The sequence below is a fragment of the Carassius auratus genome, chromosome 14, assembly GCF_003368295.1.
Source record: "Carassius auratus strain Wakin chromosome 14, ASM336829v1, whole genome shotgun sequence".
Taxonomy (NCBI): domain Eukaryota; kingdom Metazoa; phylum Chordata; class Actinopteri; order Cypriniformes; family Cyprinidae; genus Carassius; species Carassius auratus.
Window position 1 is genome coordinate 14,345,816 of NC_039256.1, and position 26,123 is coordinate 14,371,938.

General features: G+C 36.0%; 1 protein-coding gene across 4 annotated transcripts in view; it reads left to right on the forward strand.

Moving 5' to 3' along the window:
- The window catches only part of nrg2b (neuregulin 2b), a 73,876-nt gene that overhangs the window by 869 nt on the left and 46,884 nt on the right, over positions 1 to 26,123 (forward strand). The window contains exons 1-2 of one of the 4 annotated variants that reach the window (XM_026280199.1): positions 2,520 to 2,998; positions 3,737 to 4,354. In XM_026280199.1, coding sequence (XP_026135984.1) covers positions 3,943 to 4,354 — 412 coding nt within the window. In that variant the 5' untranslated portion in view covers positions 2,520 to 2,998; positions 3,737 to 3,942. The other 3 variants (XM_026280198.1, XM_026280200.1, XM_026280201.1) reach the window with 3 other exon arrangements.

The following is a 26,123-nucleotide window of genomic DNA, read 5'->3' on the forward strand; positions in this document are numbered from 1 at the left end:
ACTAATAGACAAACATCTGTTCGCTGTTCAGCACCACGGACAGCGACAGCGCCGCGCCCACGGTGGAGACTGTCAACATGTGAAATTTTCCAGCTTTATTATGAATGAGTTAATGAATTCTGATGTTGCTTCTCATTAAATGCTTTGAGGAAGCATAAAAGCATGAGTAGAAGTTATATTCTCTCCATAAGCGTAATGGTGTTTCTCCTACAAACTATATTTTCTATCGCCCTAAACCTAAAACCTACATTTAGTATGTTTTTAAGCCATTTGAAATACAGGGACCAAGGCAGTATCCTCAAAAACCAACTTTACTTTGTAATACCTCTGTCATAGCCATATAAATGTAACCCACCCAAACCAGTGCTACTGCTGTACAAAAGCCTTAGACTACAAGCATTTTCACGTCGTGGATTTAAGACAGTTATTTCTATCTTTTGCTGTAGTGTGTCAGGAGGAATTATCAGGTTACATTTCCAAAAATTACTTTTGCCATTAATTGTAATAACCCAGTGAGGATTGAAGAATCAGAAAGAAAAAAAAAACATGGCAGGCTAATCCCAGAAGAACTGTGGAAATGTCTCCAAGATGCTTCAAGAGACTTACTTGCAAAGCTACCTGAACAACTATGCTCAAGTGCACTGGCAAGTTAAAGGGGGGGTGAAATGCTCGTTTTCACTCAATATCCTGTTAATCTTGAGTACCTATAGAGTAGTACTGCATCCTTCATAACTCCAAAAAGTCTTTAGTTTTATTACATTCATAAGAGAAAGATAGTCTGTACCGATTTTTCCCGGAAAAACACGAGCGTCTGGAGGCGTGACGTGTGGGCGGAGCTAAAGAATCACGAGCGCCAGTAGGCTTTTGCGTTGAGAGCGTTTGGAAGTTGTGACACCGTGAGGACAAAACCAACCAAAACAAACCATGGCTAACAGTCAGATTCAGCGTCAGAATTTATTTATGATCCAGAATCAGATCCAGAGGCTGAAATTTAACAAGAGCAGCATCAACAACGACGTCTCTATGTGGTATGTACTGAAACTGTATATATTTGCTTAGCGGTTTTGGAAAAACGTTGTCGTTTTTTTTTTATTTTATTTTTTTTTAAGCTGTACATGTGGAAAGTGCAGTTTGATGACAACATCGCATGTTGTTTACTTGATGTGCTTACACGCCGATAGCTAAGTTAACAACACAGAGATATTAGAAGCAGTTTTACTCACCGCCTGCGGTTCCAACACACGATCGTGACCCTTTTTCGTTGGGACTACATTATCCTTAAGAAATAAACGATATGCAAATCCGGCGTCAAACTGGGCCTTGTTTGTAAAACAAGCATTTTTGAAATGCAGGGAACAAACACAAACACTTGCACAACTCCGTTGATTCTCTGTAAAAATAAACTCCATCCACTGGCCCCTTAATGCTGTTTTTTTTTTTTTGGTAATCTCTGCAGGGTTGTCTTGCCCTGGCAACCAAAAAACACACTTCTTTTGTGACATTTCGCCATGCTCTCGCTCTGATCAGTGAATGTCTGTGCTCTACTATACGGGAGCGCGCGCTCTTCCGGCAGAAGTGCCCTTAGGACCCATATAAGGAAATTCCGCTCCATTTAACGTCACACAGAGCCATACTCGAAAAAAACTTTCCGAAACTTGTGACAAACCGGAAGGAGTATTTTTGCTTCAAACGTACAACTTAATTTTTGAAACTTTGTCCATGTTTAGCATGGGAATCCAACTCTTTAACAGTGTAAAAAACTCAGTATGCATGAAATAGCATTTCACCCCCCCTTTAAGTTAATTGATAAATAAAATCTATTCGTGACATTATTTTTGAAAGCTTCCTCACTTTACAGCATTTTGCAGGTATTTTTCTTCAAGTGTCTTTGAGATGTTGCCACAGTTCTTCTGGGATTAGCCTGTCTCTGTTTGTTCTGTTTCTTCACGTCATTTCAGACATACTGAATGATGGTGGAATCAGATTCTGTGTAGAGCACTGGCTGTTGTTACTAGTAGTGTGTGTTGCACAGTAGTAGTGTGTGTATGTGTGTGTGTGTGTGTGTGTGTGTCCTTCATTTATTAAGCAACTGTGTAAGTAATAAATAGGTTATAATAAAGAGGTGATACATTCAGTCTTTTAACATTCTAGTATAAAACAGGTCAACACATTCTCAGAAATGTATTTTAATTCATGTTGGTTCTATACATTTTTAAATAATTTATTTACAACAATGGCTCCTGCAAGTTGGTTATGCCACAGTTACTTTTCATTTGTCAGTCAAAAATGTTCAAATATTAATTATATTCTTTCTTAAGCAAGATTGTATACAAATAATTTCTGATCATTTTCAGACATTTTTTTTTCTTCAGTTTTTGGTAAGTTATTTTGACATTTTATTAAGCTCAAATAGAGTAATTTATGTGTTTTAATGATTCAAAGACAACAAATGTTATTAATAAATCATAACCAATATTAATAATGTTATTGTAAATAAATATAATTAAAAATTAAAAATGGTCGTCATTAAGAAATGTTTCTGGCGCAAATGGTATAAACGTTTTTCAAAAATCCTACGTGAATATACAAAGATAACATTTAAGAATCTTGTTGCTTGTGTTTTAAACTAGATTTTTGTCCTCTCAAACACTCCTGTTCGTCATTGACCCAGTAAAGCAAACGCGAAAACAATATCGACTTGAGTCTTAAGCGAGACAGGTGTTTGCAGCCCATTTGTGACTGCAGATGTCGCCCTAAAGCAGCCTCAGTACAGGACGGCAATGGCACATTCGTTCTCTCGCAACGCATTTACGCATGATGTAACCCTAATGCTCAAGTTAAAAACCCAGTCCAAACCGTGCACAAAATAACCCTCCGGACTGTGGCGAATCATTCGGCTCATTTAGTTTGACTTGTCAGGAAGGCGCAATAACCAGTCCCCTCCTCTCAATATAGAGCCCTGGGTACATGGCAAATACCCGCAGGACCTGTTGCCGGGGTAAATATGGCTGATAGGATGCTCGGTGATTTGCTGTGTATCTTTCTTCTTGGCGCGTGGCGGATCGCTTTTTGGGGCAAAATGGTGAATGTGACCTAAATGCTGGTTGTTCTCGAGTAGAAAATCACGGCAAACGCACTTTTCACCAGGCATCGATTGCATTTCCAGCTGCTTTTCGCAGCGTTAGTCATCGCGTCAACGGTCTGCCGCGGTGGCCCGACTGCCGTTTCTCTATTAGTTGATGTCGCGCGGCGTATTAACACAATTTACGCACATTTAAGCCAGCAGGTTGACTGCTTTCGAGGGATCTCTTTCTACGGCTGGCTGGTTTGTCGGTCGGACGCTCCCGTGACATTAGTGCACATTTGCGCCAGAACTTCAAGCAGACGGCTGAGATCTGCTCACGTAAAAGCCGCTGAGCGGAGGGCGCGCGCTTGTTGCATCGCCCAGCCAAACAGCAGCGCGTCGTTTGCGCGGTGGAGCGCGTCTTCGGAGCTTTTTTGCATCTCCGCCGCTTTTGTGTGCACGAGCGAGGCGTCTTTCTGTCCGTCCGCGCTATGTTGATGATGGTGATGATGACATTGGCTGGATAGATAGCTAGCGAGAGACAGTGTGTGTGAGAGAGAGAGAGAGAGAGAGAGAAAAGAGAGAGAGTGTGTGCGCGCGAGGAGCGTCTTGCAGCAAAGGAGCGTCATTTATGCATGCATGCTTATTGAGTTTGGGTATTGTGCTTTGAAGGAGAATGCAGCAGCCCAGCAGTGACCGGGGTTGATTCCGGTTCCTCAGCGGCTGGTGTTTCCCCGTCACCAAGTGCATGGGGAAAGCGGCACACGCAGATGGCATGGACACTTGCGCAAGCCCATTCGCACTCAGTCCCCCAGCACCTTCTGCCCCGAGAGCACTGCAGCAGCGCCGCCGGCCGCCCCTGAGCCACAGCAGACGGCATGAGGAGGCTTGATCCGGTGCATTTCTCCATGCTCGTCATCGGGGTCTCCTTCGCCTGCTACGCCCCGAGTTTGGATTCGCTGCAGGACCAGGCTTACCGATCGGCCGTGGTGATCGAAGGCGAGGTGAGCTCGCTTCCCGAGAACGTCTCCGTGGAGCCCTACAGTGTGAATGTCAAAGTGCTGGACGTGTGGCCGGTGAACAGCGGCGGGCTGGAGCGCGAGCAGCTCGTCACCGTCGGGGAATTCGGCTCCGAGGCTCCGTGCGTGGCGGTGGAGAAGCACCACAGATATATCTTTTTCATGGACCCTACGGAGGAGCCTTTAGTATTCAAAGCGTCGTTTGCTCCTCTGGACAGCACCGAGAAGACCCTCAAGAAAGATGTGGAGAGCATATTATGTGAAGACTGCGGTAAGTTTATTCACTGTGACTGTGGTGGCTGTGGCTTTTCATTGTTAACGAATAACTGCTCGTTCTCGGAGAGCATCACAACGTTGCGTTTTGCTCTAGAGGAGAACGGGAGATGGGTCGCTTGTGTTTGGGCGTCTCTGCAGTATTGTTCCAATCACCGTTATAAACATTTAGGTGTAGACCAGTACACACACACTCACACACACACACAAGCATACAGACACAGAGAGGGTATTGACTACCACGTCTGTGGCAAGCCGCTTAACCATTTATTCCGTTAAAATAGCGATAATTAATTTCTAATAGTGAATAATGAGTTCTTCACTTTCACCAGTTCAGTAGAGCATAAAGACGTATGTGTTCTGATACATTGTAAAAATTATTATTATTATTATTATTATTATTATTATTTACATTTTTGGAGTATGTTTTACAAGAGAATATTATTTCAGTCTTTTTACTGTAAAATTTAACATTTAATTGAATGTTACTTGCTGTCTCTTTGTAATTATTTGTACAATTGTTTCAAAGTAAATGCCATTTTTTTTGTGTAGTGACTAGTATCTATTCAATTCCAGCTTTGGATTTGATTTTCACTGTCCAAATGATGATGTACCATAGTAATTTTACTTTTTTTTTTTTTTTTTTTTACTTATTTTACATTTTACTATTATTTTGTATGAGGATCTGAGGTTTAAGATATCAAGCATCTGCTCTTAACTAGTATGTATTCCAGTCGTCGCTATATACATATTCCAGTTTTGCAAATAACTATTCTTCTTTTATATCCTAATGTCAATTAGTCACTTCATAGTTACTTATTAGTAAGATTAAAAATGTTTAATTTCAAAATTCTAATATGCTCTAATAAATTAGTCCTACACTGTCAATAATAAATTATTAAATTGATTAATAAATAATAATAATATTAATAATAATAATAATAATAATAAAGCTTACAAGAATCTTTATACTTCAGAATGTCACATTTTTATATGTGTTCCTTGCTTTGAAATGTACTATCAGTTTCTGAGTGAAAATAGTTTTAAAGCAAATCTTACACCATGCAGCATTTTTTCCCAGTGTCTAGTATTAGGAAAACTGTACTGTCTAATTATTTTTATTGTTAATTAGACCAAATTAATAGCTGCTACATTGGACCAGGAACAAGCAACGAATGGAATACATATTAGTTTTAAATTATTAGTTGGTATCTGAACCTCAGATCGCCACAGAAAACAGTAAAAAATAAAAAAATAAAAAAGTAACAACAGTAATTTGTCATTATTGAGATTAGTAGAACAGGAATAAGTCCTATTATCAAATAAACAAATCCAAATCCTATTAAATTAATTGTTTCTTATCACTATTCAAATAGGTGGGCTATAAGAATAGTTAGAAATAATACATAGAAACATACTAGTTAGAAACAAATGTTAAAACGGTTTGCCACGGCCATCAGCTTGATAAATTACCAATTATTCTGTACTCTCAGGCAATGGAGTTCGATCAATATGAAGCAATATACATGAGAGTCGCCCATGTTCATCCGAAACACGTGATTTCACATAATGCAGCATGATGTGCCATGATTCATGCAGGTCTCTAACCTTCTTATGATGTTGTAAGTGAATGTGTGATGAGAAGCATCAGATGTCTCTTGGCCATTGGGGTAATGTGAAGTTTCGGGCCTCAGAATTGTGTGTAAAGTAATGCAGATGGCAGCATATCAGTTAGTTTTGGGTTAGCATCAGGAAACCACATGATGGGAAACTGGAAATCTCCTGGCTGTGGTTGGTTCAGGATCAGGTGGCAGCGGCAAGGCCCCTACAGAAAGGGATTCCCATTCAAATGCAGATAAGCTCTGGCTTTACAGTCCTTCTCTATTATAATCTGACATATTGCTTAATGTTTAATAGCCTGCAATGACATGTTTGTGCTTTAATTTAAAATTACTTTTCATTTAATGATGCTTTCATTGTATTATATTTACATTTTATGAATTAGATGAGCATGATCTCAGTGTGCTTTAAGAACTGTTTGAAACAACAGCTGCCTTTCAGTGCAGAGATATATTTTATTTCTTCAAATTGCTTGCAACTTTACAAGTCTTGTAAATTAGTTAATGGTTTTCAAGTGACCTTCAGAGGAGGTGTGGTTCAAATTAAGGGTTTTGCATGGCACTTGATTGGTTGATTTGTTTGAGATATTAGCCTCAGCATTTTTACTTTTTCATTGTGATTTCCACTCCAGTTGAAATAAATGCACAAATGAGTTTTTGCTGGAATAACTCCATCATCCCGAGACGGAGCCTTAAGTGTTCTCTCTCTTTAATTCCTGTGTGTCTTTTCTTTTAGTCTAATGGCATATTATTGAATTAGTAATAATGTTACCCTAAAATTATATTACAAGGACTTTCTTTTTTATTTCTTTTTTTTTCTTCCTGTACTGTTCTTTACAGACAGTCATGGTTTTAGGAAACACTGTATATCTGAGACACAGACAAAAATATGTTTATAATGCATACATGCTCACTGTGCAAGTTACCTCTTGCTAATATAATATAATATAATATAATATAATATAATATAATATAATATAATATAATATAATATAATATAATATAATATAATAACATTTAATGTAATGTAATGCATATACAAATATAAAAATAAAAAAAGGTTGCATATGGAAATATAATCAGGTTTTGGAATTATTACGAAAAATTTATTATTATTTAATAAAGGCCTTCGTAATTCAAGTTAATTTAAAATAACATTTAAATATAAAATATTGTTTTATAGTTTGAATTAAATAGCAGGTCTTCATTTCAATCTAGCTACAAAATATTACATTTAGATAGCTATGTTTAATATATACGTGTTTGTTTTTAGAATGATGAATGGGATATATAAATATCAATTATGTGCTGAGAAAATGATATCCAAGCTGGTGAAATTGGCTCACTGTATGTGTCACTGAGCCGATATGAATGAGTTGACTTGTGAATGAATGGAAAATGGCTTTCGTTTACTCTAAAACATTTGGGGAAAGGGAGATAGGAAAGAAGTGTTATGCAGAAATAGTGTGTGTGAAGGAGGTCAGGTGATTTTCAGAGGATTTACCCAGTAAAATCTGAAAGCTTAATGCATACCTTTAGGAAAATGTGCAGCGCAAAAGTCTGTCACATGGTGAGAGTTGCTGTTTGTTAGAAAGAAAATGAGAGCAGTCTTGACCCACAGAGACTGGTGTGCTCAGAAACACAATCCAGCTCTGAGACTGAAAGACATGGCAGACCGACAGACTACAGAGAAGGACAGACAGACAGGGTATGAGTGAACATCTAGCCCAGTGTGACTGATCTAAACGTGACTGATCAGAGTGACCATACCTTGAACTCTGCAGCAGAAAGTCAGAGAGACACACACACACACACAGTCTGTAAGTTTGAATGTGCTTGCAGGAGAGGAAGAGGATTGAAAAGTGTGTGTCAGTGCTGATGAGAGAAAGAGAGAGCGAGAGATCTAGAGCTCGTATGAATTATGCAGGCTGCAGTCTAGAGTGCAGAGTTTTAGCTGACCGTGTTCCTTTTTCTCTCATTTGCCTCTGATTTATATTTCACAGTAACTTCTCCATGTGCTCTTTCAAACACAGAGAGAACAGAAAGCCGAGGGCAGTTGAGTCGGCGTGTTCACGCAAGATAAAAAGCAGCCTGTATCAAAAGCACTCAGATACGAAATGGGAAATATTAATGAACGTATTGATTGCGCATTGTTTTAATATTCCGTCGCAAACAGCGGCACTTTTATACTCGCAACATTATTGCTTTTTCCTCAATGCAGTCTGTTAAACATTCCTGCATAGCCCCTGAAGCCATGAAGATATGCAGAACATCAGAGGCGGCGTCACAGAAACAGCCCCACCTACTGGTCAGATTATGATAATGCAGGCAAATCTCCCACAGGGAGGAGAGCAGCCCCTTATAGAGGAAGCTGGTGCTTTCTAATCTGACGTGTAGATGCTGTATGAAGTTGTGTTAGAGGAGCAATGGAGCTTCATAAGAAGCTTAAAGAGACAGTGATGCCCTTTAAGCTGCAGAAGGACAGTTGAGGTTTACCCACTCACTGAATTATTGAACAGCACTAAGTTTATCTTCAGTCCATTGACACATGCTCACAAACTTCCTTGGTAGTCCAGCGGCTTCAGTACATGGACACTAACTACGCAATCCATCAAATCAGTTCATTTTTGCTGATTGTACTGGATGAATGTAATGAATGGAGGAATGTAATTATGTCTGTGATGACTTCCTGTTTGGGTCATGTGATACAGTGAGGTCCAAAATTATGTGGAAAAAGTTTTATTTATGACATTGTATAAGATTTGTAACTTCAAATTAATTAACCAGCATTAGATCTTTAGTTAAATAAAAACAACAACAACCAAAATTAATTACTTTCTTCGTATTTTGTACATTGGTCTTTTGTTTTACTGCAGTAGTCTGAAAAATGCAATCTTCTGCATTCAATTTAAATGACATTGTTTTTCTTTGCAAAATATCCATAAGATAATTTGGGTGAAAAGTTAAATAAAAAATTAACATAATTTGTTTTATATTGTCGCTCTCTTGCATCATTGACAGATGTGCAAAAATGCTTATTTTACAGTTGATCATTTGCAATGGAAAATGCAGATATTTTTCTAATTAATATAAACATTTTTGCTTTAATGACACCAAGCTCTCAGACTTTTAGACCCCGCTGTAAGCGCAAAAGACCGAAGAATTTGTTAGTCTCTCCATTCGCCCAGCGCTACAGTCATTCACAGAAATCAGATGTATCTGTCACGAACGTAGCCGGAGCACACGTGAAATGAAAATAAAAGTAATATATATTTTGTTCTATAGCCAGCGCTCTTCTGATATCACAAATCTGTGGGAAAGTAGGAGGGGAGATATTACTGAAACAGAGAAAGGGAGCGCGGGAGAGATGCTATTGCGGAAAATAACGAGTGGAACAGGGGAGAAGGTAAGCAAATGAGAGTGCTAGAAAGAGAAAACCAGATGCACTGAAGGGGGAGGGGGCTGCACACCAGAAAAAGAGAGAAAGAGAGGGAGGAGGGAGCGTAAAAGAGAATAGCTTTCCCCTTTCTGCTCTGCCTGCGAGCATCTCATCAACTATTCATCACTTACTGTGCCCATCTCTCTCTCTTTCACTTTGCTCTCTCTCTCTCGCTCGCTCGCTCAGCCCTCATTCACGCTATCCTCAGCTCTGAGAGATGTGTCAGGAATGTCTAATTGAAATGAACTCATAGAAACACATTGACTCAGGTAAGCAGGTCGACTCAGCCGAGCTCATTTCTGAGACAATCACACTAGGGCCCCTTTCACACACGCTGCGTCTGTGTATTTATTACTGCTGCCATATTAACCAGGGATGGGTCATGATGCTCAGCTAGTCAATTAGTGAGTTCTTTTTATATTTTTAGCGCTTGTGTTTTAATAAGCATGCTGCGCTTTAGTCAGTTTACACTGCAAAACCTTTATCCATGCTTTTTTCAGGGTCCAGTATTGTTTAGCTTTTCGGTAAAAACTATTACAACAACAAAAAAGCATTTTGTGATGGAATATTCTGGATGAATGAATCGAAAGTCGGGCTATACACTTAAATCACAGTATGGACTAGTGCCTTTGAATATTGAACGTTTAAATATGAAATAAACTTGTCTCTGTGTGAATGAATGAGCGGTGCAGTTTCATCTACTGCACATATTCAAGCATTTTCAGCATTCACTGTATGAGGACATGGACTCCAGAGCAGCTCTACTGTAGAGTCACTTTCATTTGAAACTATTGTCAGATAAACACAGAAATTCAAAGGTGTTCATGACAATCCCTCAGTATAAAACTTTGGTTTAACTTGAAGAAATTATGACAGAAATATATTATTATTGTACAGTACAGTGTATTTCAGACAATATTAATATTTTAAAAAATCTAACTTCATTTTTTTTAGGGAATATCTTACACTTTTCGAGGTCAGGTAATAACGTTTAATTATAAAGGGCTTATAATTTAAATTTATCGACAAGTCAATCAGACAATCCACTTACACTAGGGTTCACATGCAAATGATGAAAATGCACTGGAAAATGCTTTACCTACGTGATCCTTTGAAATATAGTCATAGAAAACAAAAACACAAATTTAGAAACAAAATGAACTGGTTAGCCGCATTGCATGGGTCTCCTTTTGTGGGCGTTTTTTGGCTCGAATAAAAGGTTGTTTACTAGATTTTTCCATTTGTTAGAGGTCTGAATATTGTAGTGGTGACAGACCTCTGTATTCAAGGGAGTGATAGAGTTTCATTTAAATGTCTGTGCCATTAAACTGGATGTGTTTTAACTATAAATATGTAAACTTAATGATTATTTGGCACAACAGCAGCTGAACTGAAAGCCTTTTCTGCAAGGCATGGAAATGCAGTGTGACACATTGTAAAATGTTTTTGAGCTTGTATAGTTTGTGTGTTTGAGCTTGAGTGGATGTTTTGAGTAGTATTTTTCAGACCTTAGTGATTCAGAAGATGTAAAACAGTTTGCATGAGTGTCTTTGCCGATCTTAAACTCAGGTAGTGTTAATATGCTGTGATGAGGTGCTCATGTAGTGGAGGTGATGCTAATGTAAGCGCTTCTCGTTTGGCTCTGATAGACCTGCTGTGTCAACTTTTTTTTTTTAATTAGCAGCTGGTTTTTCTCTCCGGGCTCCATTGGGATTCAGTGTGTTATGGAGTATAGATCCCATTTGTAAAGCACACTCTGTACCACATCTTACAGTACTGTACAAAAATAGATCCTATAGTTTCCACCAAAACACAACAGTTAATAGAGGTATCTGTTGTCTTACCGCTGTATAAATAATAGTGAATCCATCAACAGTAGTTCTTTCTGTATTCAGTAAGATTTATATATATATATTTATTTATTTATTTATTTATATAATAATTTAAACATTTATATACAAAAGAATCATAAGCACAAGAATATTAAGCACAACTTTCATTTATAATAATAATAAAAAATGTTTAAAACACCAAATTAGCATATTAGAATGATTTCTGAAGGATCATGTGACACTGAAGACTGGAGTAATAATGCTAAAAATTCAGCTCTGCATCACAGAATTAAATTACATTTTAAAATATATTCAAATAGAAAATAGTTACTGTAAATTTTAATCATATGTATTTCATAATATTACTTTTTACTGTATTTTTGATCAAATAAATGCATCCTTTTCTTTGAAAAATATTGTAAAATATTTCCAACTGCAAACTTTTGAACATAAAATCTTGAATAGTTTCAGCATTTAGATATTATTTGACACAATGCTTTGCTTGTGTTTATATCTACTTTTGTCACTGTCTCTTTCTTTTGTGTGTGTGTGTGTGTGTGTGTTTGGGAATTAGCTGTTATTAATTCACAAATATAGCCTGTACTGGGTCCCAGTCCCATTTCCCCATCATTTTACAACTTTCACTATTTAAAGCAACACAAAACAAGTTCAAAACACATTTACTGAATGTAAGTTTTGGTGAACTGAAACACCATCAACACCCAATTTGAGACAACTTTTTGACCACAACATATAGAATAAAGTTCAACCTGACTTCTTTTTCTAATCTTTTATTATTTGCTAGTATTTCTGTAAAATGTATCGTGTTAACCAGCATTACATTACATTCATTGTCTGAATTTAGTTGTTTTTGTACAAAAAATGAATGTAACACAGAAAGGGCCCTATCATACACCTGACGTAACGTTATACACCTTCGCATTTTCCCGTCCAGCGCCACGTCGTTTAATTAGCAAATGCATTTGCGCCCATTTGCGCGCCCAAGGGCGTACTGGTCTAAAAAAGAGGTGTGTTCAGGTGCATTGCTGGCTCATTGCTATTTTAAGGAGCTGAAAATGGACTGCGCCATAGACCATTTTTGTAGTCTAATTAAATATAAAAATGCCTACATGTCATAATGGATAGTCATCGCATTTATCTGAATTAGGCTTTCTATTTATCGAACATGAGCAGCTCCATTTCATCTCAGAGACGCGTTCTGTCTTTGCGCTTGCCAAATTCCGCCGTGTAAATAGCAAATCTGTCATGGGACGAGTGCAACTGGCTCTTAAAGGGAATGGAAGATGAGACTCTGGTTGGTTTATTGAATGTTATGCCCAAACAACACCCATTACTCTTTAAGAGAATAGGGACAACCCATTTAGACCATGCGCCTGGGCGCGCCAAACGTTTTTCCATCGTTAAAATAGCAAAAGTGGATTTGGACATGCCCTGAGTGCACCTGCGCTGTGCGCTTTACACTTTCCATTTAGATCATTAAAATAGGGCCCTAAGTCTTTGATAAAGATACACACACACATACATATTAAAGAGTGTTTTGCAGTGAGATAGAGGCCGCTCTGGCGTTTTCTACATGGTAAAACTGGAAATAGACATCGAGAGTGTGAATATATGGATGGATTTTGTAGCACTAATGAATGAGGTGTGTGTATATTTGGTGCATTCAAACTCGCAGTCACAAGGGCTCTTGAGCGAAATTGTGCTGCCGGTGATATCGAGTAGCAAACTCTTATTTCCTCCACCCTGGAGAGGTGGCAGGAGACACGGAGAGACCAGAAAGCTGTTCACTGTGCGATGTTGGTGTCAAAGGTTACTGTTACACTCATTGTTCCTTTTAACTGTGGGACGGATGAAACCGCAGTACCAGCATCCACTGGAGAACGTTTTAGCTGCTCCTTTAATTGTTTAATCGTATAATTATTCTGTCTATGTCTCTCTTTCTCTCTTTCTCGCTCACAAGAGTGGTTACCATGGTGACAGCTGCGTGCTGCAGATATCACACTGATCTCACGCACAGATAGAGGTGTTTCTGTCTTAAAGATGAAATTGCAGTCTCATAATAATAATAATAAACAGGTTTAAACTATGATGATTATATATTTTTTGCTCGACTGTTATGATTGATTGCATTTCTATATGTGTGTGCAGTCAGGTCTGTGTTACGCCGTTTGATTTGAATGCTTCAAATAGCGCGAGCTGAATAACGGCACTTGATAAAGCAGACATGAGCGATCCGTTCGTTTCTGGAGGGCAAAAAACCGAGTCGCGGGGGGAGGGGAGAGAAGTGTGTGAAAGATGGGATGAGAGAGTGTGTGTTTGTATGAGAATGGAGGAGTAAGTGTGTGTGTGTGTGTGTGTGGGTGAGTGAGAAAGAGCAAGTCAGCTGACCTTCAGAGTGCAACCCTTGATGGAAGGCTGGAGGAGATCGGACGATCTGATTGGCTGATGGTGTGTGTTCGGATCCAGCAGGGCTTGGAGTTCAAGTTTCATCATCCTACTATCAAATCACATGCAGCATCTCTCTGTCAGCTTCCACTCAGGTTTAATTTAGTCTGCTTTATTGGCAAGAATTTGTATTGTCAAAGCATTTTTAGCTGCATCTAATTTGTGTAAAATAACAATAGTGCTAACAGAGTAAACAAATAATGCATAAAGCATTTTCCAATCTGATTGACTAGTTTTATGCAACTTTAGGAAGTTGAGGTGGATCAGTTTACCTTGAAAATGTACAGGTTTACAAGTATAATCGCTTCTTTAGTAATCCCTTCCTACTAGTTCACTTCCTTGGTTTACTTCCTTTTCTGCCATAATTTACCCACCATCATGCTGTTCCAAACCTGTATGAGATTTTTTCATCAGTTGAACACAAAAGAAGATATTTTGAAGAATGTTGTGATCTCAAGAATATTGGTAACTAAACAGTTGCTGTTAACTATTGACTTAGTAATTGTGCATGATATGGAAGTCAGTGGCTTCTGTTAACTGTTTGGTTTCCAATATTCTTCAAAATATCATTTTTGTGCTCAACAGAAGAAAGAAACTCATGAGTAAGCTAAATGAGTTGATGATGAGTAAACCAAAGTTTTCCAGGTTAGTGGGCTTAAATCATCAGTACTCAGATCAACCTAAGAGTTTTCTGGTTAAACTATAGATAACCATTTCACTTGTTCTACTATGAACCAGTCTGTCTTCGCAAAATATACTGTAAACTGTATTAACACACAGATCCATGTATAATGGAAGTGCATAATCAAAAATGGTGTCTAATGATGTCTAACTTCATTCGACATTAACAATCGAATCAATCCAGCAGTTCATTTACAAGAAAACAGCATTTTTATCTTTGTGAAATAAAATATTTATATTCTATAAATTAAAACATGGATGAAAGCATATCTTGCACGATACCTAAATAATTATAGTAATAAGAAGTTTATTTTACTATACAATAATTTCTTCAAGTTAAGTCAAACTTTTATTTTGGCTATTTGTTGTGAAGACCTTTGAGTTTCTGCGTTTATCTGACACTAATTTTCTCAAAAGAAATGGTGTAAAGAGGAATGAACTGTGACAAGCAACACAGCTCCGGGAAAATAAACCCTTTCATGGTGCTGCAGCTCTCACATGAAGTGGTTTATTTTCATATGTGCCTGCATGTCCCAGAGGTTGCCAAGAATAATAATTTTTCCAGCTATCTTACTTTAGCGTAGGGTCTCTTAAATGGCTAACATCAGTGTTACAGTAAAGTCAGTCCAGAGCAATTTGCAGTTGGTTGCTCTGTTCAGTAGATCCTCAGTAAATTGTGTTTCTAAACACAAGATATTTACACAGAACAGGGATTTTGTTGTTTCAATCTGCATTAAATGATATAATAGAAATCTTGGAGGGTTGTTTTTAAGTGTAGTAAGTGACACTGGCATTATGGTGGCACGTTTTACATGGATAAGCACAACTCTTTTCTTACGATCTAGTTGCATAGTGTGTTACCCCTGCTGTCATGAATGTGAATTTCCACATTGCCATAAATGTAAAGGCTTGATATGCTTTCAGTTCCCACCTGACAGTGAGAGGGCACATGTGTAGTGCTCTCTCAAACACTGTAGGCGGAAGGACCTGTGCCGAAGAGTCATTTCAAGACTCTACAGTCAATGGGCATGTTCTGAATGGCACACTGCCATACTACTTATTCTGGTTTGCAATTTGCAACATGTACACTGTGTGCAGTGTGACATAATAAATCTGCCAAAACGTGCAGTATACAGTACAACTGAAACACACTGTGTGAAATAGTGTATCCTACAATGTAATGCTCTCAGCTTGAGTTTCCACTCGAGAGTGATGACTAAAGTAAGTACTAAATGGTAATGGCCATAATTTTCAAACATCTCTGTCATGACTCAATGTTTGAATTCAGATTACATGTTTCACAAACTATATGTATATATATATATATATATATATATATATATATATATATATATATATATATATATATATATTTATCCCCAAATTTTATACAATACATATACAAATAATATAATATATAGAAATAATGATACTTTAATTAGGTGTTTGTATATATATTTGCATATATATTGTACAGTATAAAAACCATTACGCCTATGGATTTTCACCATAAAACATGGAAACCCAATGTGTGTGTATGTAATAAAAATGATAGATTCATATAATATATAGAAATGTTATTATTTTTATCTTTGTATATATTTGGATATTATTTAATATTATACTATCAGTGTGTGTATATATATGAATATTGTTTAATATTATATACTATAATAAAATTATATCAATTATAGAATTATGTTAATGTTTGTGCATAATATAATAATAAATGAATATAATTTATTATAATTATGATTATTTTTAAATGTGTTTGTACATGTTTACGTAGAAGTTAATGTAATATTATATATTAAATTATAATTTAATATTATAATATTAGTGTGTTTATATATTAATATTGCTTAATATTATGTATGTTATGATAAAATAATATCAATAACAGAATGATATATAATAATGATATAACTGTATAATTAGTCCAGCCTCTCTCTCCTCTGACACGTAACAGCAGTCTGTGGTTTCACATGTCTTAATGCTGTCTGTTTCTATTTCGCTGTGGGCTTCCTCTGCTGTCATATCCAATCTGTCTGAGGACGTGTATTGTATATGCATTTAACAGTACCTTTGGTTTTAAAGTGAACTCTGTGCTAGTGTGAATCAGAGTCTGTCTGAGATTGGCAGACATCTCATCATCTGTATCATAGACTCACGACAAACTAGTCAGTGGTTTAGACACAGAAATGTTTAATTGTGCATGCTCAGATGAAGAAATCCAACATCCACTATGCTTTAACCCTTTCCTGCAGGATTTAACTTCTAGTGCCTTTTGTGTTTGGAGGAACAGATAGCTACAGATTCGCTGTGACACAAACAGACGGAAAGAGTGAGGGAGAGAGAGACATGCCCTCTTTTGGCTGTCAGTATCATTGTGCACATTCATTCTGGTCTGTTCTCTATGTGACAGTCTGTCTCTCTCTCACACACAAGTGTCACAGAGAGCTGGCACACACTGCAACCAAGTCACGTATGCCCATATGTGTGTGTGTGTGTGTGTGTGTGTGTTTGATTGACTGGAAGTGAACCACTAAGATCATATGCCAGTCATACATGGACAAATTTTGTCCCCAGCAATGAACTAAATCTTAAAAAATCTTAAGAAATTCTGAAAAGTTTTTTTTTTTTTTTTTTTTTTTTTTTTTTTTTTTGTCATTAGCTAACATTAACTAAAATGAACAATAGTTCTACAGTATTTATTAATCTTAGTTAATGTTATAAATGTATTGTTCTTTGTTTATTAATTTTAATTATTACATTAACTAATGTTAACAAACGTCCTTGTTGTAAAGTGTTACTTTTACTTTTCTGTTCTTTTCTTTATGTGAGAGCTGTTTTATCATTGTTTTGGTTAAGGTTTTTCCAAGTCAATGGTATTTACATTAGCTTTTTATAAATTACAGTATCAGTATTATATAAATAATTAAGTATATAGTTATATATATAAAATTAGCTTTAAACAATATAAGTCTGTGGTATGTATTTATTAGCATAAATTAATTTTAAAATGATTAATTATTACCCTAAAATGTGTCATTTATTCACCCTCATGATGTTCCAATCAAATCACTTTCTTTCTTTTTGAAGAATAACAACAATGGACTCCACAGACTTGAATGCACAGACATTTTTCAAAATGTCTCCTTTTTTCATATTCCACATTTGTGTTTGATTTTTGCATGAATTGCCTCTTTAAGACTTTAAGTTTGGTGAGTTTTACTCTTTCCTAGTCATTTATTATTATTATTTATGATCAAATATTATATTATATTATTATTATTATTATTATTTAATATTACATGTACATTTATTATTTAAATTACTGTTCCTACTACACATACAGAATTTTTAAAACATTTGGGGTTCAGAATTTTGTTTTTAAATAATTAATTATTTTATTCAGCAAGGTCACATTAAATTGAATTGAATAAAATATTGGTAATGTTATTCAGGATTTCTGTTTCAACTTTTAAAAATGCTGTTCCTTTTAAAACTTATATTTGTCAAAGAATGCAAAAAAAAAAAAAGATTCATGGTTTCCACAAAATTTCAAATAATTATGAAAATGTAGCTTTGCATCACAGGAATAAATTAAATCTTATTCAAAAAGAAAACAATATTTTTAAATTATGATAATATTTGATAACAGAAGTCATTATGAATTGAATATTGGATCTTGACCAGGAGACAATCTAACAAAGCACCTGTTTTCTTTAGAAAATGTACAAATTTAATTCTGCTTTCTTGTTCTCATGTTCTCTGTTTATTTTCTCTCCGTAGCGGCTGCCATTCTTTCATAAATGCAGTTGACAGAAAGGCTGTGTTGTAGACTCGACCCTAAACTCACACACACACACACACACACACACACACACACACACACACACACACACACACACACACACACTTCCCTCAGATATTAGATCTTTACTGCTGTTCTTTCAGGCATGTCTCAGACAAGCTTTCATGTTCCTCTTATCAAGCTCACTGTTCACCCGCTCTTTCTGTTTCCTCTGAGAGAACGAGTGTGTACATCAATTGTGTATGTGTGTAAGCAACCGTGTGTGTGTGTGTGTGTGCGCACTTGTATGCACACTTGGGTGAGTTTCACTTCATCCAAAGTATTAGTGTCAGTATGGCCCAGGTCTTTTCTTCCTAGATTGAAGGAAGAAGAGAGAGAGAGGATCTCAGGAGACAGAAACTTTTCTGGTGATAGAAAGAGTGAAAATCTAAACAACTCACTGAATCAAATATGTAAACAGATCACACTTGGCTGCTGCATCACTGTGTGTTTCTCAAATTTCTAAGATGAAAAACAGTCTGAATAATCACAAATCCTTAATGTGATGCTCGTTTTGTTCAGCGATATTCAATTACATTTTGATCTGTACCAACTTACCACGTACTGCAGCATTGTTGATGTGCAAAGCATAATCTGTTTTGCTTTGAATGGCATTATTGGGATGTGGTTTGTATTACAGTTTCAATAAACTATTATCTATCATATAATTAACACAATCATGTTCATAATTCCTTAAAAATGATGATTTTGTTCTGTCTCACCTCAGAGATCTTGATCTTTTCGACCTTGTAGCTTGATTTATGCAAATTTTGCAAGCTAGTTAGTTACACCACTTTTACCCATCATCTAGAGACAAATATTTAAAAATCATTAAAAAATAATTCAGACAGATTGTCTTAAAATAGCAGTACTTATTGTGTGAGGTATGATGCAACGGCCAAATACATCCTTTTTATTGTTGTTGTTGTTTTTATTTATTTACTTTGTTCTTTTCACTTCTAAAAATCTGTGAAACAAGATCAATAACTTAAGCATCTTTAATCTGAATGTTTTTTGGCAGATTTATTTGTTTTAAGTATAAACAAGCTTATGTTGTGTTAAGTGTGTGTGTGTGTGTGCGTGCGTGTGTGTGTGTGTGTGTGTGTGTGTGTGTGTGAATATAGAACTACATGCTATTTTTATGTACATTTCTATACAGTTTTTATTGATAAATTTTGAGATCAGTCCAAAAGTTGCTGTTACTTTAAAGAAATGCACACTGTCAGGACAGCACACTAAACCCCTCAATGAAAAGTTCCCATTTTAAGCACCATCGCTAAATGTTAAAGTTGAAGAAAATCTGAAGATATCTAGATAAACTCACTAGTTGACCTTTTTGGACGGCTATTTTACTACTCTCACCCGTAGTTTGCATCTTTTGTGGAAGAGAGCGAGAGAGATGGGCAATGAGACACTAATGGAAATTGATAGCTAAATTGCAGAACGTAATGAGAACTGCAGTGGAGATGAGATCACAGATGTGTCTCTGCAAGGTCGTTTAAGGGTTACCGACGTTAGGCCGCTTCTGTAACAGATGTATGAGGGTGACCTCCGCACACGCTCTAGGTTAAAGCAGCACTGTCCTGCCGCTCTGACTTTCCTGCTGTCCGTGTGCCTGTTAGGATCAGATGTACTGCCAGATACACCAACACCTATACTATAAACCATGTGAGGATCTACAGAGCTCTTTTAGTGGTTTTGTGTTGGTCCCTGCTTGTAAATGCGGTTGCATTGGTAGCTGGTTCTATGTGGTTTTTAAAGGGGTCATGAACTGAGAATCAAAATTCCCTTCATATTTTGATATGCAAGATGTCATCAAAGTATAAAAACATCTTGTTAGTTTCATAACTCAAAACATTGTTGTTACTCTAAAAACAACTTATATTAAAGCCTGCTGAAACGACAGCTTGTGGAATGTGCCTCTATAAAGTAATAGTGCGGCTAAACTCCGCCTCCTCGTCTGCTTCTACAGTTCATGACCGCTTTAACTAGTTGAATTTGGTTATTTATTGTAGCTGGTCTAAAGGAAACCCAATTAAAGGAAAGTTTTGAGTCGAATACAAATGAATCTCTTATTGATGACACAGAATAGTGATTCTACAGTGAGTGACGCAGTAATGGAAGTCTATGGGTTAAATGCACCATAGGGTTTAAATGTAGAAATGGGACAACTTGCATGAATTATTCAGCAGAAAATGTTTATTATTTAGTCTTTAAAGTTGTGTGGATTGTCCGATTGAAGTGAGACTAATGTTTTACAGTATGTGGATTAATGTATGCGCAACTAAGGAGTTTCAACCATTACAAATTGCTTTAGTGAGTTGTTATTATTCAAAGGTTTGGGGTCAGTATGACTTCACAGTTACTTTTGATCAATTAAATGTGTCCTTGCTGAATAAAAGTAGATATTTCTTTAGAAAAAAATCCTACCAAAAACGTATGAACAGTAGTGCATAGTTTGTCTCTTTTTGGTTTTTGTCTCATTTAGAAGTTTTTAAGAAATAACTTTCATTTTAAAAGTTTCTTCATGGTGCTGTACATTTGTCCCAAGTTTTTCCTTTTGTTTTTGCAAACTTAAGCCGAAATATCTATTAACCACCGAAAGCTGGTACAAGGTCGTTTGTTCATATTTCTTTCAGCAAGGTTGAACCAATATAACTATGCACTGACAGTTCTTAGCTAGTTAAGCTTATCGTCCTACATGGTCAATGCTTAAGCAGTTCAAACCCACAACCTGCTTGCCATCTTCCATTATTGAACCTTTGAGCTTTACCAGCCCAAATTTGTGTGTTATTTTGTTTGGACTCCGATCCAGATCCATCTACAGGGCGTTTCGGCTGTTCTTTTCCCTTAAAGCACAAATACATCGAATGGACCCTCTAATTATCTCTCATCATCCATGTACTCTTGTCTACTTATCATACTCTCATTCTCTGTTTGTCTCTCAATACTCGGTACTCTCTTGTGAGCTTGTTTCTCTTCTTTCCAACAATCTCCTAACACTCCCCACCCATCAGTAGGTGTATCCCTGCTGAGTGTGATGAGGGGTGGGACTGTCCAACACAGTTATAATGTGGAAACACACACACACACGTCCGCGTCCCGTCTTCATAGCTTACTTTTCATAATCCAGTCTCAGCATGAGAGAGATCAGCTACAGCAACTGCAGGAGGATGAGAGAGAGAGAACAGCAAAGGAGAAAGAGTGACAGGCGAAGGAAAGACGGACCACGGGAGGGAAAAAAGAGGGGTGAGATGTCATGTGCACTGCAAAAAAAATCATTTTATTAATCAGTAGTTCTGTTTTGATTTACAGTTAACATATCTAAACTTGAGAAGCAATGTAATGCTTTTTTTACTTCATATTTTTAGCATACATTTTGATAGATTTATGCTTGGAATAAGACAAAGATGGCGTTCAAGATTTATTCTTTGAAAGTCTTATTGCGCAGTTTTGCTTCTCCAGTTTCAATTTATCTTGTTTTAAGAGTTTAGATATTTTTACTGGAAAACGCAACAGAGATACCGATTTTTTTTGCTCTGTGCAAGTACTGTCATCAAGCTGTGGAGAATGAGTGGAGTGTGTGTGTGTGTGTGTGTGTGAAGGAAAGAGTAAAGATGTGTGATATCTGAGCTCTGGCGTGAAGCTGAAGTGAGAACTGCAAGCCGTCTAAAGCATGCTAAATTTGACCTTGTTTCCAGAGAATTGTGGAAACTTTCGATCACAAGCTCTGCATTCGCTGTCACGTTCTGCCGTTTCACACTATAAGATTTGTTTTTAGGGAAAAGTTTCCCTTAGAATTTTTTCATGCAACTTGGATTAATTACATTCTGTAATGATAAAAATAATATTTGCAAATGTTTTGTGTTAATAAGGTTTTTAAAAGTTTTGAAAGACTCTTGTGTTAACCAAATCTGCATTTGTTTGATTAAAAATACAGTAAAAACAGAAATATTGTGAATTATTATTACAATTTAAAATAACCATTTCCTATTCTATTCAATGTTAAAATGTAATTTATTCCTGTGATGCGAAGCTGAATTTTCAGCATCATTACTCCAGTCTTCAGTGTCCTTAAAAAACAATCATGTTGTTGTTTGACTTTTTTCTTTTAAAATTTTATAATGAAGAAAAAGTTCAAAAGAACAGCATTTATTATTTATTTTGTAACATTATTGCAGTATTAGTCATTTTTGGTCAATTTAATTCCTGAATAAAAAAATATTAATTTTCTCTAACTTAAAAAAAAAGTGCAAATGAAGTAATTGTTGATATACTTAAGGGATAATATACAGTCAGACAATTATTATGGCAACATAAAGATGAATGACGATTTTTTTTCTGACAGAAAAACATGAACAAAAATTATTGTATTTGCTTGGTTGTAGAGGCCATAAAGAGACAAAACACGCTCAGAAATAAAGATACAAGTGCAGTCACTGAAGCAATACCTTTTCAAAAGTTACACTTTTGTACGTATTAGGTTCTAATATGTACACTTTAAGGTACCAAAATGAACCCTTTAGGTACAAATATGTACCTTTTGAAAAGATACCGCCCCAGTGACAGCTTTTGTACCTTTATTTCTAAGAGTGTGGGATGAGCCGTTGATTGTACTGTTTTTGACAGCAGTCAATATTCAGAATATTTGACCTCTGACTGCGTTTGACTAATCTGAATAAAGTTTCTAGAGAGGGTTGTCACAAAGAGTCATTGTCATCTCAAAAAAAAAAAAAAAAAAAAAGATTTTTAGCTATAAGAGAACTTATATATTCTTTTTCATGGATGTGTATTGTTGGACAGGTCAAAAGTCGATGTAGACATTGATATTCTTCTTTCTCCGGATTATGGACAAAACTGTTTGTCTGATCTCATTAGGTTTCATATTGCAACATCAGATTTGGCTAATCCAATCAAATTTCAGAGTGGAATTATGGGAATTTCATCCATAAATATTTCTCAAACCAGAAACTGTATTTTGCTTTATTTCCCTAAAAGTTGATTTATTTTCGTCCCTGTGAAAAAGGATTTATTTATCTGTAACTGTTGGCTTTCTATCGAGTGTCCCAGTGGATAGTGCTGTGTTTTATATCACATTTTGTTCATATTGCAACATCAGGTTTGTTTTCAGATTCAGATTTCCTCTCCACCGCTGGACAAGTTTAACAGTCACTGCTTCGCCTCCATGGGTTTGTTTTTAATAAAAATCTTTAGTGTCTTTTCTGGTTTCATTCCAGCTGAGGGCCGTCTGGAAGAGAGATGTGGTTATGTGATGGTTACCAGCGATAGCTTAGAAAAAGTCGGTTAGTTGTCCGTTCATGTGTGTGTGAAGCTCATGATAAATGCTCTTGCATGCAGGTGTTAATGAGTGTTTATGTTTTTCTGTGCCGTGTCATATGAGTGTCTGAGCTTAATTCAGCTTATTTATCACAGTTTCTTCTTTATTATGTGTGTGCGTGATGATATGTGTGTGTTTGTGTGCGCGCGCTCCACTGGACAGATGTACGTTTGAACCTTGAAGGAGAAAGAGAGAGGGTGGTCGGTGATAAAACTCCATCAGAAAATGCTGATTTGAGTAAAAGCATTCATGCACAACTGCAACCTTGTGCAGCTTTATACACACACACACACTTCTGTCTTGGGTGATGTCAGAGACTCTTACATAAACCTTGTACCAGACATTTTTCTACCACCATTACCAATGTTTGATTTTCAACTAAGTAAATGTTGAGATGTATAACAACAAGGATGTTAAATATTCCAGAGTGGTTATTAAAAATATTGATATATTGATTGATTGACAATCTTTTCTGTAGTAGGGTATTGGAATCTCTCATTCACTGAAACTTGATAGATATAAAAAAAAAAAAATAATAATAATAATAATAAAAATTCCACTGCAATTTAAATAGACTAGTGTTCAAAAGTTTTAGTTAAAATTTTTTAAAAGACATTAATACTTTTATTCTGCTAGGTTTCGTTAAATTGATCAAAAGTCACGGTAAAAACTTTTATATTGTCATACAATCTGTTTGAAATAAATGTTGTTATTTTTAGCTTTATATAACTGTAATATAATAATATATATATTAACATTGACTATAATCAGAAATGTTTCTTGAGCAGCAAAGATTTTTGAAGGATCATATGTCACTGAAGACTGGAGTAATGATGAAAATTCAGCTTCACATCACAGGAATAAATCAAATTTACAAATATATTAATGTAGAAAACTCTCTAAATTGTTATATTATTTCAGAATATTACTATTTTTACTGTTTGATCAACTAAAAGCAGCCCTGGTGAGCATAAGAGACCTCTTTCAGTGGAAAATCATGTTGTAGTTTTATTAATGTTAAATGTGTTTGATGTGCGTTATTAGATCTTGATTATTTGTTCACACGCTTGATAAGAAGTTTTAAAAGGGAGAGACAGCTATTTTCCCTTAATATTTGCAGAAACCGATCTGCAGCAGTCAGTGTCATCTCATAGGCCTTGTTTCTGTAGAAGAAGGAAGACTAGACGATACAGGGACGCAAATACTATTTCTAATAAAAGACTTCCAGGACTATGAAAGCGAGTGGAAGAAGCGTTGAGCAGAAAGAAGAAAAGACATCCTTCATGTGCGCTGTCAATATTATCAGTGTGTGCATTTGTGCCTGTGTGTTTATACTTGGATTTACTGATCAAGCAGAAATCAACTCGATGATGAACATGAAATGCCTGCTATTCTTTCGTCTTCTGGACTACTGTCCCCAATACTTCCACTTACTGTGTTGCTGATAGTTTAGTGATTTATACAAAATAAACTCCTGATATACAATCGAACTGTAGTAGATTGGGTTTAAAGGGTAGTGCACATGCTCTGACAAGTTTGAGTATGGTTGTGGTGCTTTCAATAAAAAGTGGCAAAAGCACAAATAAAAATAAGAGAATAACCAGATCTTTTCTGCAGATTTTTGTTAGAGTTAACATAAAATCAAGCCTTGTTTTTCTATGTAATGTGATGGAAACAAGGTATTCAGTGAGGGAAAAATGTAGGGACATGATATTTTTCCATCTGGAACTGATGAAAAGTGTCCTTTGTATGGTATGAGGTTGAAAATAAGTGGACTTGTTCTTTGAAAAAGAAAAAAAAAACATAGTTTCAGAGGCAGAGCAAGTATTAATTTTGATGAAGGTTTACAAGTACATCATTTATTTTAAATAATGTGCATCGAATTAAAGCAACATATATTATATATTATTTATATTTAAAGCATTTCATGCAATGTAAACCTAGTACTTATTGTGACAGATTGAGATACTCATAGAAAAAATGTTGGCATCACATCAATGTTATTTTAGTACTATTTATACTGTTGTATTTATTATTTGTTTGAATTGAAAGCTTGTATTTTTGATATTTCCAGTTAATTTAAAGTCTATGTTTTAGTCATTTATATATATATATATATATATATTTTTTTTTTGTATCTAATATTTTTATTAAATTTTTTGAACTACACTTCAATTACATCCCAGAATCCCAGTGTTTCAGGTTTTTTTTTTTTCTTTTTTTTTTTTGGAAAATCAGTCCTTTTTTAAGTTGTCTCTCTATATTAATGTGTTTTAATATTCCTTCAGAATGTGTGTATGTCTTCATCTGTTATCAAGTTTCTGACAGTGGTTTCCCTCTCTGGTCAAATGAAGTGATCTGAAGTGGTGGTAGATTCATGATAAAGTTGCCGAGGCAGCAGATTGGCTGTTATTGATGAGTGAAGCTGATGGGATGCACTCAGAATGAGGTTTTTCACTGTGCTGTTTGTGAGCGGGTGTTCTGGGCTTTCTGTTAACAGAGCAATCAGCTGCAAGTCTCTCTTGGACATGTAAAG